The 17,293-nt window shown below is 42.4% G+C and overlaps 1 protein-coding gene across 1 annotated transcript in view; it reads left to right on the top strand.

The window, feature by feature from the left end:
- LOC126293450 (uncharacterized) overlaps positions 1-15,865 on the top strand; it is an 807,495-nt gene extending 791,630 nt beyond the window's left edge. Inside the window, exon 18 of the mRNA XM_049986682.1 lies at positions 13,328-15,865. Within this exon, the coding sequence (XP_049842639.1) occupies positions 13,328-13,671 (344 nt within the window). The 3' untranslated portion in view covers positions 13,672-15,865. The remainder of the gene's footprint in view (positions 1-13,327) is intronic.
- Positions 15,866-17,293: the final 1,428 nt, after the last annotated feature.

Here is a 17,293-nt window from a genome sequence, read left to right as displayed (position 1 = left end):
GTGATTCTTTTTGATACATTATATATTATAAGTACGCCTACAATTTTCAAACTCGACAAAGTTTGAGGGCTGTGTCTACCTTGGCCGGTATTACACTATCAGATTTCTTTGTCAAAGATTTGATCAAAGATGTGGTCAAATATTCCGTCAGATATATTTGACAAAGATCTTTGACGTAGCGTTAGAAGGGGTAGGCTCTGAGCAGTATAGGACTCAACATCTGTGGTCATCAGTCCCCTAGAACTTAGAACTACTTAAACCTAACTAACCTAAGGCCGTCACACACATCCATGCCCGAGGCAGGATTCGAACCTGTGACCGTAGTGGTCACGCGGTTCCAGACTGACGCGCCTATAACCACACGGCCACACAGGCCAGCACAAGGGGTAGTAGGACCTATTACGCTGTCATCATATTTTTCGTCAAAGTTCAAGATGGCTGGCAACAACAACTTGTTATTAACCGCAGCATTTGCATGTACCTGGGTGTAGCCGTGCGTTTTACGACGACACGATAAAAGCATTCAACAAAACTTTTTACGTGAGCTTACAGTGGAAGACGTCAAGTCGTACATCAATTACTTAAGAATGGATGAGCATACATTTCTGTATGTGCTCAGTGAAGTGTATCCTCATATCACAAAGCACAGTATTCACTTAAGAACTGCTATATCTGCAGAAGACAGGCTCAATCAATTCCTTGTAGTGGTGGGCAGGAAATCACGTATCTGTTAGAAATCACAGTGATTGAGAAGTCACAGATATCACAATAATAACTTTGCAAAATCTAACTGCGATTTCAGTCACAGTTAGCAGTCGCAAGTAGCATTTCACATTAAACGCCTTGAGCCATCTATGTCCGAATTCCATACTGCTTTTTGCGATTTCAGTGCCAAATCGCAACTAAGAGTCGCAAGTAGCAACTAAAAAGCGCAGTTCACAGTGCCATCTGTTGGCCAAAGTTCGTACTACGCTCATCTCTGCGACACGCTATCGAGTCTTAACTGCGATTTCTGTGACAAGTCGCAACTAAGAGTCGCAAGTAGCAACTAAAAAGAGCAGTTAACATTCTTTTCCTAGTGCCATCTGTTGAACAACATACGTACTTCGTTATGAGAGCCTTGTGTCTCACGAGATCGGTGTGCTGTGTGTGCATATGAAAGACTTATTTCATTAGTGGTACAAGTCCATTTTTGTTCATTTTGAGATATGGAGTCGTAAAGTTAAATGAGCGCTGAAAAATCTACAGTTGAGATACCAGAAATATTGAAGCATATGGCTTCTTGCTAGAAATGAACCTTTATTAATGTTTGTTTGGATAATTAATTTCAGAAGCATTATAGACAGAAAAGTGGAGGTAATGAACTTGTACCACTATTGAAATAAGCCCTTCACATTATATGACGACATGCACATTCAGCATCAGTTGTGGTTGGTCAAACACAGCTGTGACTCTGAATGTATTATATTAATAAGAAGCAACATTGCCCTTTTCTCCTGAAAATATCAAGTAACGTAAAAATGTGATTCTGCTTCCAATATGACAATTTTGGTTAATACTCCACATGCATATAGGACTTTGCAATGTTAACACAGCAGAACTCAGACATCTGTATAGGTGTAGTGAAATGAAAACAGCATTATTGAGTCATATGAATGCCTCACTTTTATTCCGGCACAGTTACTGCACTTAAGCTATTCCTGATTTAACTGGAAGATCTGTACTTCCCACTTTCATATCAACAGCCTCAAAATGCATATTGTAGACTTCGTGATATGTTACAGGTCAGTGTCACCCCAAGATTGTGGAGAGGGGGGGGGGGGCGGCATGTCACTCTCCAACTAGTGTTTACCAGTAAATAAGTGGCGTAAAATTACGGGTATAGGACGGCTTAAACATGTGGAAAATGAGATTTTCATTATTCATTCACTGTATTTAACATTTATTATTCCTTTAAAATCGCATAAGAACTTCAATAAAACACAGTTTAATCACTCATCTGCACACTTATTTCACAATTATTTCACTTTTAAACTGCAAATTCTCTAAGAGATGTCTTGAATCTTCACGAGTCTCTCTCAACAGCCTTGATGTGGATAGATAGGTACAGGAACCAGTAATCAAGAGTCAGAACTGTGTCTGCATAATCACAAGGATTATTAAACAACTTTTGCTGTCACTAATTACAAGCAATATAATTGACAGAGTAGATTGCTAATATTTGCTGTAATGAAAGCCAATCAATGGGGTATATTTCACATTTGCAAGAACGATCTCACTGAAGTAATTAAGTCCATCGAAACACTTAGAAACTAACCTCTCGGCTGACGAAAACGGTCTAAAGACGCAGTAGTAATTTCTCCAGATCTGTTGAGTTATCAATTTACTGTGTGACTGAAATGTAGTTCGGGTACCTGTGAAAATAACAATATGTAGGATTCATTTTATAAACACGAACTATTACGCTACTGTATGGCTACTTACATATTAATTACACTATTAATATTTTCACAGTTGTTTCTTTAATACATAATTAAAGCCAACGGAAGAACAAACGTAAAACTTACTTACCAATGACAGGTTTGTTGAGATGCAATTTTCTGTGTGGGCAGATGTAACTTTTTCATACGGTGGTAAGTCGCAGAAATCGCAGAAGTAGCAGAAGTCGCAGAAGTAGCAGAAGTCACAGAAATCGCGGAAGTAGCAGAAATCGCAGAAATAGCAGTGGCGGGGGGATACGCGACCGACGTTCCTTAACTGCGACTCTTAACTGCGACAAATCACAGTTAAGAATAGCAGATACTGAAAAGTAGCATTCACAGAAATCACTGATATCGGAAAGTCGCAGTTTAGCCCATCACTAATTCCTTGCTACAGGAGAGAGTTAGGTTAGATTAGGTTGGGTTAGGTTAGGTTAGGTTAGGTTAGGTCTCTAATCTTCTTAATCTGTTTTTGTATTCAGGGTGCCTCACGTTGTAAAGCGCCTCTTCAGCTTTATACATCTGTATTAATTTTGTAGTTGTCGGTAAACACCAATTGTATTTACCGGCAGCGTCTATAAGAACACTACAGATGACAGACCGCTGCAGCGATGCTAGCACTCCATGTGGTAACATGCCACATTGCAGTGAACAGAAGACAAGCGTCTTCTTTGATCAAGTCTACAGTGAGGCCCTAGATTTGATCAAATATTTGACGACATTTGACAAAGTTCCCTATTACACCATCACATTTCTTTGACAAAGATATTGGACAAAGAAATTTGATAGTGTAATACCAGCCTTACCTACTTGCTGATAATCTCACAACGCCGCGCCTTGCTTTCCCACGATAGCGTACAGCTCCAGGTGTGGCGGCGGCGACAGAGTCACGTGACTGCCCAGCTGTTCCAGTCACCTCACTGACAAAGACAGCTCCAACTCAAACACTGGTGAGCGTAAGTAATGGTGGAAACAAGTGAATAAAATGAAGTGACGAGAAAGTTCCGGATCGGTCGGTAACGGCAGAGAAACCGAGCATTCTAAACAGACTCATAAAGTGAGATCAGTTGTAAACTGGGCATCAAAAAGTCACTCGCTAGCTAGTTACTGCAGGAGAGGTTGACGTCGTGTTATTTCACGTCTGCAACGCATTTGATGCAGTTTCGCTTACACCATGTACTTTAAATCGCATTTTTGATATCAACACTATGTATTTTTGCGTATTCGAACGGCCGTAGATGGAGCACTAATTGTCGCAGCGAGTTGCTGTATCCATGAATCGACAGTGGATGAAATGACGCTCTGTTTGATGCATAGAAAGTCTAGACTGTCGATAAAACGTTTTTCTCAAAAATGGGAAAAAACGCAAATGAGTGGAGCATTTCTCAAAATTTGTGTGTTATCCGAAATGCGTTTTTTTGGACTCATTATCTAGCACTGATCATTTACATATGGACCAGAGTTTAATTCGTTCAAGTTGCTAACTCGATGTACTAATGACGCTTCGTTTGATGTATAGAAAGTGGTGACTTTCGAAAAAAAAATTTCTAGCCAAAGAGAAAAAGATCACATACAGCACCGCGGACCAGTTGTGTCACTGGATTCAGGGCTTCCTAAACACAGTGTAGGGCCATCCGCTTCATGTACGCTGTTATCTTTTTCTCAGACTACAAAATTACTCGGTAGTAGTAAGTATTTTCGAAATGTGGGAAACTATTTCGAGGTGCAACATGGACATGGTCATATACGTACGAATAAATACTCTATTCAAATTTTAAAATGCAGCCATCGAGAAAATCTTTTCAGTGATACACATTTTTCACTGGGTCGTTTAGCAGGCAGGGGAACGTTGTAGAGACACAAACATTTTTCGAGCGGGCGCTTTCCGGGAAGATGATGATGATGATGATATTTAGTTTGGTTTCTGGGACGCTCAACTGTGCGGTTATCAGCGCCCGTACAAATTCACAACCTTTGCTCAGTCCAATCTCGCCACTTTCGTCGATGATGATGAAATGAGGAGTACAACACAAACGCACAGTCATCTCGAGGCAGGTGAAAATCCCTGGCCACGCCAGGAATCGAAGCCAGACCACGAGCTGCAGACTTTCCGGGATATTACTTTCTCGCAGATACATCTCGCTAAATAACCCCAACTTGGAAAATGAGACCTCATTGGGAGGTCTGCCGATAGACGTTAACCCACCTGCCAGTCAATGGCAGATGGACCGTGCAAGGGAGACATTATGGAAGTATGTTACGTACCTGAAGTCCCTTTCGCCACACACAGTATATACTACGGAGTATATATGGAGATGTAGATTGTGATTTTGCTAGGCTCTTACGTTTTTTGTTAGAAAGTAGTGTCGTCACTTTAGAGAAGGGCTGCACTGTCAACAATAAGCTGTTGTTGTTGTTGCTGTTGTTGTTGTTATTGGGGAAGGAGACCAGACAGCGAGGTCACCAGTCTCACCAGTAAGTCTGTTTACTTTAAGAATACGTGATCCCAAAACGACCTCCAGGCAAACGACAGAATGATCCTTTGGATAAAACGTTCCCCTCTCCTTGCCATGCCAGATTTGAGTAGCCACTCCAACTTTCTTCCTGCGTGAGAATTCCGGAGTATGGTCTATTATAGATATGAGGCTGTGCGTTAATATTTCTGGTTCCTCTGTTCCTAACATATTGCCTTAGCAATATGATATAACGGGAAGTCACGATATGCAATCGTACAGACCAGCAAAACATTGTGGAAAAATATAAAAAAAATTAATCGGAGCAGTAGAATTCTGAGATCTGTATTAGCTGTAATTTAAGAGAACAGTTCATAATTCCTGTCAGTAGCACGAAAATTAGAGTCCAGTAACTCAAACATGACAAAGAAAATTAAATCAAGAATTCTCAACTCAGCTTTAAAACAGTGAAGAGCCAAAGAAACTGGTACACCTGCCTAATATTGTGTAGGGCACCCGCGAGCACGCAGAAGTGCCGCAGCACGACGTGGCATGGACTCGACTTATGTCTGACGCAGTGCTGGAGGCAGTTGGCACCGTGAATCCTGCAGGGCTGCCCGTACATCCGTAAGAGTACGAGGGGCTGGAACTCTCTTCTGAACAGCACGTTACAAAGCACCCCAGACACACTCAATAACGTTCTTGTTTGGAGACTACCGGATGTGTCCAAACTCAGAAGAGTGTTCCTGAAACAATTCTGGACGTGTGGGGTGACGCATTGTCCTGCTGGAATTGTCCATGCAGAATGGACATAAGTGGATGCAGGTCATCAGACGCGATGCTTACGTACCTGTCACCCGTCAGAGTCTTATCAAGTCATATGACGGGTCACATATCATTCCAGCCGTACAAGCCCCATCCCATTACAGAGCCTCCACCAGCTTGAACAGTCCCCTGATGATATGGAGGGTCCATAGATTCACTAGGTTGTCTCCATACCCGTACACGTCCATTCGCTTGATACAGCTTGATACGAGACTCGTCCGACTTTTTGACAAAAGTCAACAATAATTAATGAAATTTATTTTTTTTAATTTTGTTAAGGTGGGCATAATGTAACAGGAATGTTAATGCGCTTGATGGAAAATGTGTAGGTATCGCCTGGGTTAAACTTGGTTATGTGGGGTGTTTCACAATTTATGTTCTAGAGGTTTTATGGGGGGTCTCAGTAGCTCACGTTTTACACAGGAACCCATGTCCGTGGACATGTGTCCGGAAACGCTTAATTTCCATGTTAGAGCTCATTTTAGTTTCGTCAGTGTGAACTGTACGTCCTCAATTCACCGCCAGTTGGCCCAATTGAAGGAAGGTAATGTTGACTTCGGTGCTTGTGTCGACATGCGACTCATTGCTCTACAGTACTAGCATCAAGCACATCAGTACATAGCGTCAACAGGTTAGTGTTCATCACGATCGTGGTTTTGCAGTCAGTGCAATGTTTACAAATGTGTTGGCAAGTGCCCATTTGATGTATGGATTACCACGGGGCAATAACTGTGGCGCGGTACGTTTGTATCGAGACATTTCCAGAACGAAGGTGTCCCGACAGGAAGACGTTCGAAGCAATTGATCGGCGTCTTAGGGAGCACGGAACATTCCAGCCTATGACTCGCGACTGGGGAAGAGCTAGAACAACGAGGACACCTGCAATGGACGAGGCAATTCTTCGTGCAGTTGACGATAACCCTAATGTCAGCGTCAGAGAAGTTGCTGCTGTACAAGGTAACGTTGACCACGTCACTGTATGGAGAGTGCTACGGGAGAACCAGTTGTTTCCGTACCATGTACAGCGTGTGCAGGCATTATCAGCAGCTGATTGGCCTCCGCGGGTACACTTCTGCGAATACTTCATCCAACAATGTGTCAATCCTCATTTCAGTGCAAATGTTCTCTTTACGGATGAGGCTTCATTCCAACGTGATCAAATCGTAAATTTTCACAATCAGCATGTGTGGGCTGACGAGAATTCGTAGAATACGTAGCACGCAATTGTGCAATCACGTGATCAACACAGATTTTCTGTGAACCGTTGGGCGGGCATTGTTGGTGATGTCTTGATTAGGCCCCATGTTCTTCCACCTACGTTCAATGGAGCACGTTATCGTGATTTCGTGCGGGATACTCTACCTGTGCTGCTAGAACATGTGCCTTTACAAGTACGACACAACATGTGGTTCATGCACGATGGAGCTCCTGCACATTTCAGTCGAGTGTTCGTACGCTTCTCAACAACAGATTCGGTGACCGATAGATTGGTAGAGGCGGACCAATTGCATGGCTTCCACGCTCTCCTGACCTCAACCGTCATGACTTTCATTTATGGGAGCATTTGAAAGCTCTTGTCTACGCAACCCCGGTACCAAATGTAGAGACTCTTTGTGCTCGTATTGTGGACGGCTGTGATACAATACGCCATTCTCCAGGGCTGCATCAGCGCATCAGGGATTCCATGCGACGGAGGGTGGATGCATGAATCCTTGCTAACGGAGGACGTTCTGAACATTTCCTGTAACAAAGTGTTTGAAGTCACGCTGGTACGTTCTGTTGCTGTGTGTTTCCATTCCATGATTAATGTGATTTGAAGAGAAGTAATAAAATGAGCTCTAACATGGAAAGTAAGCGTTTCCGGACAAATGCCCATATGTGTGTGAGGAATGTTTCCTGAAAGTTTGGCCATACCTATTGTAACACCATATATATATATATATATATATATATATATATATATATATATAGAGAGAGAGAGAGAGAGAGAGAGAGAGAGACAGAGAGAGAGAGAGAGAGAGAGAGAGAGGGAAAGAGAGAGGTTTTCCTCATTACAGAGGCTTATCTCCAACATAGTAATTTACTTGGAAATTACAACACAAACAATAAACGTTCTTAAACTATAATCTCAAAATATTTCTCCAGGTGTTTCGATCTTGTGTGCCCTCTTCGTGTGCGCCCATTCTCCTCGTTGTGTGCTGTACATTTTGGAGCCAGGTGGTCATGGGTCGTCCTCTTCTCCTTCTCCCCTCCGGTTCCCACTCCAGTATCAATTTTGGTATTCTGGTTTTCTCCATTCGTCGTACATGCCCGTACCACTGTAATTTCTTCTTATCCATTACGTCATATATTCTTTCTTTTATTTCCATTCTCCTTTATTATTTCGGTATTCCGTATCTTTTCTTTCCTAGAGATTCTTGCCGATCTTCTCTAGAAGTTAATCTGTACAGCTCGTAATTTTTTAATGTGCTTCTGGTTAATTTTCGAGGTCTCCGTTCCATACAGAACCACACTCTCTAATATGGATTTTTATATTAATTTTTTAGTTCTGCTCATTACATTCATGCTCCATAATACTGAGTACAGCATCCCAATGACCTTCCGTCCGCTACTAATTCTTTTACTGATTTCTTACACTCGATTTCTAAAATGGATCGCAAATAACAGAAAGAGTTTATCTTTTTGACTTTCTTTCCTTCAATGTATAGCTCATCTGAATCATTAGTCAAGTATTCTGTTTTGTGGTAATTAATCTTCAAACCTCAAGTTTTGTATGCTACTACTAGTTGATTGCACATATAGTTAGCATCCTTCCCATATTGTGCTACGACTACTTGATCATCAGCGAAAAATAAATGATGTAGGTAAACTCCATCTCTTATTTCTAATCCCATACTATTACATTTACGAGACCATGATCTGAGGCTAATATCTAGATGCTGTTGTTGAGGTCTTCAATCCTGAGACTGGTTTGATGCAGCTCTCCATGCTACTCCATCCTGTGCAACCTCCTTCATCTCCCAGTACCTACTGCAACCTACATCCTTCTGAATCTGCTTAGTGTATTCATCTCTTGGTCTCCCTCTACGATTTTTACCCTCCACGCTGCTCTCCAATACTAAATTGGTGATCCCTTGATGCCTCAGAACATGTCCTACCAACCGATCCCTTCTTCTAGTCACGTTGTGCCACAAATTTCTCTTCTCCCCAATCCTATTCAATACCTCCTCATTAGTTATGTGATCTACCCATCTAACCTTCAGCATTCTTCTGTAGCACCACATTTCAAAAGCTTCTATTCTCTTCATGTCTAAACTATTTATCGTCCATGTTTCACTTCCATACATGGCTACACTCCATACAAATACTTTCAGAAACGACTTCCTGACACTTAAATTTATACTCGATGTTAACAAATTTCTCTTCTTCAGAAACGCTTTCCTTGCCATTGCCAATCTACATTTTGTATCCTCTCTATTTCGACCATCATCAGTTATTTTGCTCCCCAAATATCAAAACTCCTTTACTACTTTAAGTGTCTCATTTCCTAATCTAATTCCCTCAGCATTACCCGACTTAATTCGACTAAATTCCATAAATAATGATGGTGACATGGGACAGCCCTGTAAAAGGCCTTTGCTTGTTCTAAATTTCTGTGAAAGTTTATTACCAACTTTCACTTGGCAAATGTTATCTTTATACATCTGTTGTATTATTTTAAACATGTTTGCCATATGTAGTGCCCTCCAAAGTAATTTTCTTGGAACAGTATCATACGCTTTTTCCAGATCTATGAAAATTAATCGTGTATTTTTTTTTATTTTTCCCTATGTTTCTCCAACATCTGTCGTAATGTGGATATATAGTCTACACATGATCTCCCAGCCGTGAATCCACATTGTTCTTCTTGGGTTTTAAAATTTTTTCCAGTTTGTTTTTAATTACTTTCGAAAAAGTTCTCATTAATGTGTTTGTAACAGAAATTCCTCGATAGTTTTAACAAATTTTGCGATCCCTTTTCTTAACTATGGCATTAATGTAACCTAGCTTCATCTCGTTGGGTACTGAATCTCCATGTATGATTTTGTTGAAGAGCTGTGTTATCAGTTTCACAATTTTTTCACTACCGTATTTCAGACACTCCAGATTGATATTACCAGATGAGAACAGGAAAAAATGGTAAATCACCGGGATCAGGCAATATCAATCAATCTGGAGTGTCTAAAACATGGTGGTGAAACAATTGTGCATCTGATAACACAGCTCTTCAACAAAATAATACCTGGAGATATATATATCCAGGTATCATTTTGTTATATATATATATATGATGAAGACGGATAAACGTATCCACTTGAGAGGAGGGTTCCTGATTCGGAAACGAACGAGGAACGAGTTGAAAGATACAAGCGAAAACCGTCGTGATACCTCTGACAGTACGATACGATAAATGTACCAGCACTGCTGTTGCTAAGGTTGCAGGGTAGGCAGCTTTCAGAGGAGGTAGGCTGGACCGAAACAAGGAAAATATCTCCGGTAAATAAGCGCTCTAAAATGCGTACCTGACAAGTTATCAGCACTTGTTCAATAGAGGAGACGTGTTTCACACTAATGGAGATGAACAAGTGTCAATAGCTCATAAGGTATGCATTTTAGAGCCCATCTTTACTGAACATTTTACCTTGTCTTGGTCCACACTACCACGTCTGAAAGATGCCTACCCTGCAATCTTAGCAACAGTACCAGAACATGTAATCAACTGTCAGAGGTATCTGAAAGATTTTCGCTTGTAACTTTCGACTCGTTCGTTTCCGAACCAGGGATCATTACCTGAAATTGATACAATTATCCGTTTCCATCATTTCTAAAAGTCTATGACATCATCACAGAATCACCCTGTATATACAGCTTGTCCCATTTATCTTGACCACCCTAAATAACTGTTTGTCCAGATGCAAATTACAAAATGTTTAAAATGTTCTTTAGCCCTCAAGGGGTCATCAATCAGCATGATTGCTTTCGTTGTAGATTTGCTTTTTACAAAGATATGAACAGCGATATGAATTTTTTAAACGGCACTCTGCATTTTTTTATCCCGTAATTCGTTTCGTCTCCTAAAGACCTATTCAAAAATGTATCACAGTGTACCATTCACTGATACAGGACGTTATTAATTACATAACACAACACTGACTTTGTGCCCGGTATCACAAACTTGTCCACTTGCTGGGGTTGTCAGAAATTAAATAAAAACCAAGTAAAAACATAACACAATATTGACTTTGACCCTCCTGTACCGTTGCCCAGGAGTAGAACATTCAAAGGCGCTCAAAGCGGTGACCCTGGACACCGATACACTGGTGCACTAGTTTAATGAAAGAATTATTTCTTGCTTCCAGTGTTGCCTGCTGAAGACAATTACAAGCAAGCACGATGCGTTCCTGCCTCTCCTCTGGAGTTCTTCGAATATCGCGATAGACAACGTCTTTAATGCATCCTCAAAGAAAAAAGTTCAGAGGATTTAAATCAGGAGATCCTTGCAGGCCAAGTAACTGTTCCTCCTCGACCAGTCCTTCTGGCAGGATACCTTCGGTTCAGAACACGACATGCACGCAAGACATTATGTACTGGACGTCCATCGCCTTGATACCACATACGCATTCTGGTTCTTAGAGGCAATTCATCCAAAAGAGAAGAATTCGTCCGAGGAAGTTGGAATACACCATGCCCGTTAGACTAACATTGACGAAATAAGGCCAATAATTGTAGTACCAAGCATCCCACACTAGACGTTAACTCTCCACTGACGCTGACGTTCCACCTGTCTAAGCCATCCTGGTTTGTCGCTGGACCAACAATGCATGTTCCTTGTATTTACCTGTCCTTTGTTTGAGAAGGAACATTCATCGTAAACAGAACATTGTAGAAGAAGTTCGGGTTGGCGAGGATTTGCTGCTGTGGTCACTGACAGAACTGTACACGATTCTGGAAATCATACCCATCCAGTTGTACATGGTAAGGATGGAACCGGTGACGTGTAAGAATACGATGTACACTGGGTTTAGGAATTCCAGTCTCGTGTTCAAGCTGTCGTGTGCTCACATGTGAATTCGTAGCAACGGAAGCGAGAACAGTAACTTCGGGAGCTTCGTCTGTGCGAGTGCTACGACGATTGCGTTGTTGTGGGTTGAAACTTCCCGTTTTGCTGAAGCGTCGCATCAAGACGAACAAACATCCGTCGAGAAGGTGGGTTCGTGTCAGGATATCCCTCTCTGTACAGTTCCGCTGCCTGTGTAGCATTTCTCCTGCCTTTAACAACAACAACAACGACGACGACGACGATAACAACAATACCGAGCGAGGTGGCGCAGTGGTTAGACACTGGACTCGCATTCGGGAGGACGAGGGTTTTCCGTGATTTCCCTAAATCGCTCCAGGCAAATGCCGGGATGGTTGCTTTCAAAGGGCACGGCCGACTTCCTTCCCCATCCTTCCCTAATCCGATGAGACCGATGACCTAGTTGTCTGGTCTCCTTCCCCAAAAACATCCAACCAACCAACAACAACAACAACAACAAAAGAAACGTTACGTCGATGCAGTTTGTAGGAAGGACAGCCTTTACTGTATGCCTACATTACATAACAGTAGCCATAACTTTTCCAGCAGAAGGTATGGTTCTGAATTCTTCTTTCTTGGGTGAATTTGCATGATGCCACTCCATTGATTGCCTCTTCGCCTCTGGTGAAAAATGATGGAGCCATGTTTCATCACCTGTCACAGTTCTTCCAAGAAATTCATCTCCGCCATTCTCGTACTGTTCCAAAAGTTCGCTGCATACCGTTTTTCTTGTTTCGTTCAGAGCCACTGTCAACATCCTGGGAACCCACCTGGCACAAACGCCAACGCAACACTTTCAGTATTCGGCAGATACTTCCTTCCCCTATCCCAACGTAGCGTGACAGTTCGTTCACTGTCAGCAGTCACCAGTTCGTTAACTCTCTGCACATTGTCTGGAGTGTGTGCAGTACGAGGCCTGCCGCTGCAAGGACAACCCTCGATATTGCTGTGCCCGCTTTCATCAGGTAACCTGCTCTCCCACTGACTAACTGTGCTGCGATCGACAGCAGCATCTCCGTACACCTTTTTCAACCTCTTGTGGATGTTTCGCACTGTCTCGTGTCACAGCACAGGAATTCCATGACAACACGTTGCTTCTGACGAACGTCAAGTGTAGCATCCATCTTGAAGACGCGCTGTGACGGCGCCACTCACGGCAACAGGTTGAACTAAGTTTGAAAACAAGCGGGAATGGTGTATCTAAATACTGTAAAGTTTTCACGCATGCAGAATGTAAACTGTATTTTTACAAAAATAGTGTGCATTTCTTTTGGAATGACCCTCGTTCTTCCACGTTAATAACTGATAACAACATTCCCACCAGTCATAAAATGCATTCATTTTACCATCTATCAATCCCTGCAGGATTCACGTCGGGAGTACCTAACCTTATTAACGTTAATGTTCAGTGTCTCCTCAGGGGTGCCACCTCATTCTCGGGCGTTGTGCAGGTGAGGGCGGCGTGCGTGGCATCCCGCACCAGCAGGCAGTGTTGGCAGCCCTGCGCAGTGTCGAGAGCGACGGCAGCCGGCCCGTCTCCCCCTACGAGGAGCTGGCCGCCAGCGGCGGAATCAGCAGCCCCGATCCGGACCCATACCCAGACGCTGACTCAGATCCAGATCCAGATCCAGTGCCGGAGTTGGACTGCCGGCGGGGCTGCAGCTCTCCGGAGCCGCAGGCGTACCTGTCCGAGTACCCGTACCTGCCGAAGACGCCGACCCGTCAGTTCCGACCGAGGCCGGCACTGCTACAGCCCACACTAATACCACGCAGGGAGCTGCTCAAGACGGAGTGACTCTCCACCGGCACGGGACTCCTCAACATGGGACAGTCGTTCACTATGGGAACTCCTCAACATGGAACAGCCACCCAATGGGGGCTCCTCGACTCGGGACAGCCATCCAGTAGGAGATCTCCTCAACATAGGGCAGTCCTCCACTGGGAAACCCCTCAACATGGGACAACTATCCACCAGAGCATCTCCTCCACATGGGACAGCTGTCCACTAGAATATCAACATTAGACAATTATCCACTAGAGGATCTCCTCAACATGGACCAGTCCTTCACTGGGGAACTCGTGAGCATGGGACAGCCATCCACTAGAGGATCTACTCAACATAAAGCAGTCCTCCAGTGGAGAACCCCTCAACATGGACAACTTTCCACTAGGGATCTTCTCCACATAGGACAACTGTCCACTAGAGGATCTCCTCAACATATAGCAGCCCTCCATTGGGGTACCCCACAACAGGAATCCACTAGAGGTTCTCCTTAACATGGTACAACTATCCCTCAGACGACCTCTTCAAGATAGAGCTGGCTACTCCATGGCATGTTGTGTGCACCACGACCAAATAGTGGATAGAACTGAAAGGAAAATCAGTACTGGCCGTACTTTTGTTGTTTTATTGTCAGCAAAATCTATTTTCGGTCACTCAGTGACCATCCTCAGTGCTGTAATATGCAATTGGTAGGCACTGCTATCAGGCTATAACCACAAGCTTAGAGCGATCACATAAACTGCTCACTTTATGGTTATAGCTTGATACCAGTGCCTGCCAATTTTAATTGTATATTACAGCACTGAGGATGTTCACTAAGTGACCAAAAATCGATTTTGCTGACAATAAAACAACAAAAGTACGGCCAATGCTGATTTTCCTTCCAATCCTATAGAGTTGCCTTCCACTGGGGAACTCCTCAACATCTGACAGCCATGCACTACAGGATCTTCTCAACATAGGACACTTCTCAACAGGAAACAGTCTTCCACCAGGAGAACTCCTCAACTCTGGATAGTCTTCCAACAGGGACCTGCTTGAGGCAGAGAGATTGTCCACTAGAGATCTTTTGAAGACTGAGTCACTGTCCTCTGAGGAACTCTTCAACACTGGACTGCCTTCCTCTAGAGAAATTCCTCAAGATAGAACAGCCCTCTCCTGTGGATCTCCTCCACATGGGACGATTATCCAATCGCAAACTGCTTGAGGCAGTATGATTGACCACTGGACAGCAGTACAAAGTGGAGTAGCTGACCAATGGAAAATTGTTCGAGGGTGAGTATGTCCAATAGCGATTTTTTTTTAAGACAGGGAAACCTATCCAGCAAACTTAGCACATAGTTAGTCACCACTGGACAACTTTTCGAAATGTGGGACACCAGTAATGGAGCAGACAAGCCATAGCACATACCATATTCGTATTATGCAGAAAACAGCCAATGACATACTAGCTTGGAATTAGAAAATTCACCAAGATGGAATGGCAGTCTGTTAAGAATCTAGAAATGATGGCGTGATTGTAGAAGATAGGATAATTGTCCAACAGGGAACTGTTCAAGACCTAGTGACTGCCCCAAAAAAGAACTGTTGAAAATGGAGTGATTCTCTGAGAGACAACTCCCCAACACACAGTGACTTTCCAATGGTGAATTATTCAAAATAGTGCAACTTTCCATTAGTGATTGGCTAGAGACTCAACTGTTATTGAATGAACTTCTCCATGTGGAATGATTTTGTATTAGTGAATTCCTCAAGGTAGGACGACTGTCAAATAGAGAACTGTTGAAGGCAGTGTGGGTGTCAAAAATGGAACTGCTTGATACAAAGTGACTTCCGAGAAGTGCTGAAGGTGGACTTTTGAAGTATGCAGAGCTCCTTAAGATAGAGTGATAGTCCGTTAGACCACCGCTCAAGATATAGTGACTGTGAAATTGAGATCTGCGAGAACTGTTGACTGAAGAAATGCTCAAGGTGGAGTGATTCTCTGGTAGAGAACTTGTAAATGCTCCAGATGAACTGACACTCCATTAGTGAACTGCTTATGGAAGAGAAACTTGGCAGTACAGCAGGGTTCATGAAGAAGAATGATTTCGTATGGTATAGCATCAGCTTGTTGTTGTACATAAGGACAGCTGGAAGCCTACATGTAACTGTTTGAAGCTTTTTTTAAATAAACTTGGATATTACCATTGTTCACAATTTAATATATTTGTTTATTACTGTTTTTCCCAATGTTACACAAATCTATAGTTCGTTTTTGGTGGATTATATTTGTCATTATCACAAAACAGATCTACTTTTCTTTAACAGAACCAGCTTAAAATAACAATCTTTCTTGAAATAGACAATTTTTTATATGTGCGACAATTAAAAATAATAGATGTGCACACCTTTGTCAACCCACTATTGGGAAACTATTGATTAAGCAAATGGAGAGTTCCAGTTGAAATGCAGTGATGTGACAGATATTTTCTGGTGGAAGTAAACTGCTGCACCTAGTCTAACGACTTTCCTTCTTTTTTGCCAGTAAAATGGGTTTTATGGTCTTTGTTCAACTCAAACCATGTTACACTTGCATTTGCGGCTATCAGAAACAAAGTCCACTGTCTCCATTATACGACCTAAACACCAAATATGGTGCTTATACTGTAAGTAGGGTGTTTAGGTTTTTATATTGGTAACCCCACGTAGCGCTCTGTATGAAACTCACTGACTGTGCTATGTCTGTGGCTGGTTGGCATTGTTGGAATATTCGCTATTGTTGTGTTGGGCAGCTGGATGTGAACAGCGCGTAGTGTTGGGCAGTAGGAGGTGAACCGCCAGCAGTGGTGGATGTGGGGAGAGAGATGGCAGAGTTTTGAGAGGTTACTGTAAGCGGACGATCTGGACGTATGTCCACCAGAAAAATTTGTAAAGATGGTTGTCATGATTGAACATTATTAAGGTAAACATATCGTTTGTTCTCTGTCAAAATCTTTCATTTTCCAACTATGCCTATGAGTAGTTAGTGCCTTCCATAGTGTGAATCTTTTATTTAGCTGGCAGTAGTGGCGCTCGCTGTATTGCAGTAGTTTGAGTAACGAAGATTTTTGTGAGGTAAGTGATTGGTGAAAGGTATAGGTGTTTGTTAGCCAGGGCCATTCTTTTGTAGGGACCATCGAAAGTCAGAATGCGTTGCGCTAAAAATATTGTGTGTCAGTTTAGTGACGATCAGAATAAGTAAAGAGAAAACTGTTCGAGTACGTTGAGTTTTGATCAGCTGTTTGAAAATAAATTAACGTACATTTGTACCAGCACAGTCTTTCTTAATTTTTCTAAGGGGACGTTTCATATGTCGACCCTTAGCTGAGGATACCTCACTGGAATCTTCTGATTTTTTCTTGTTGTTAGAGTAGTTAGTGTAGTTATTGTTTATTGCTAGCGCGTAATTCTAGAGAGAATTTTCTTTGTAGTTGTAGTTTTTCATTGTTGTATTGTAAAACACTTGCAACATGCATGTAAATTTGCGCCAAGTATTTCGCAGCCGCGCTTCCAATTAACTGGATATTACTTTCAGTGCTATTGTAATGTCTTTTCTTATTTTGCTCTTCAGATTGTGCTTTTCTGTGTTATCGTGTGAAATATTGTGACAATT

Source organism: Schistocerca gregaria, chromosome 10 (genome assembly GCF_023897955.1).
Source record: "Schistocerca gregaria isolate iqSchGreg1 chromosome 10, iqSchGreg1.2, whole genome shotgun sequence".
Lineage (NCBI taxonomy): Eukaryota > Metazoa > Arthropoda > Insecta > Orthoptera > Acrididae > Schistocerca > Schistocerca gregaria.
The sequence above is the reverse complement of the archived record's forward strand: the minus strand, read 5'-3'. Positions and strand labels throughout refer to the sequence as shown.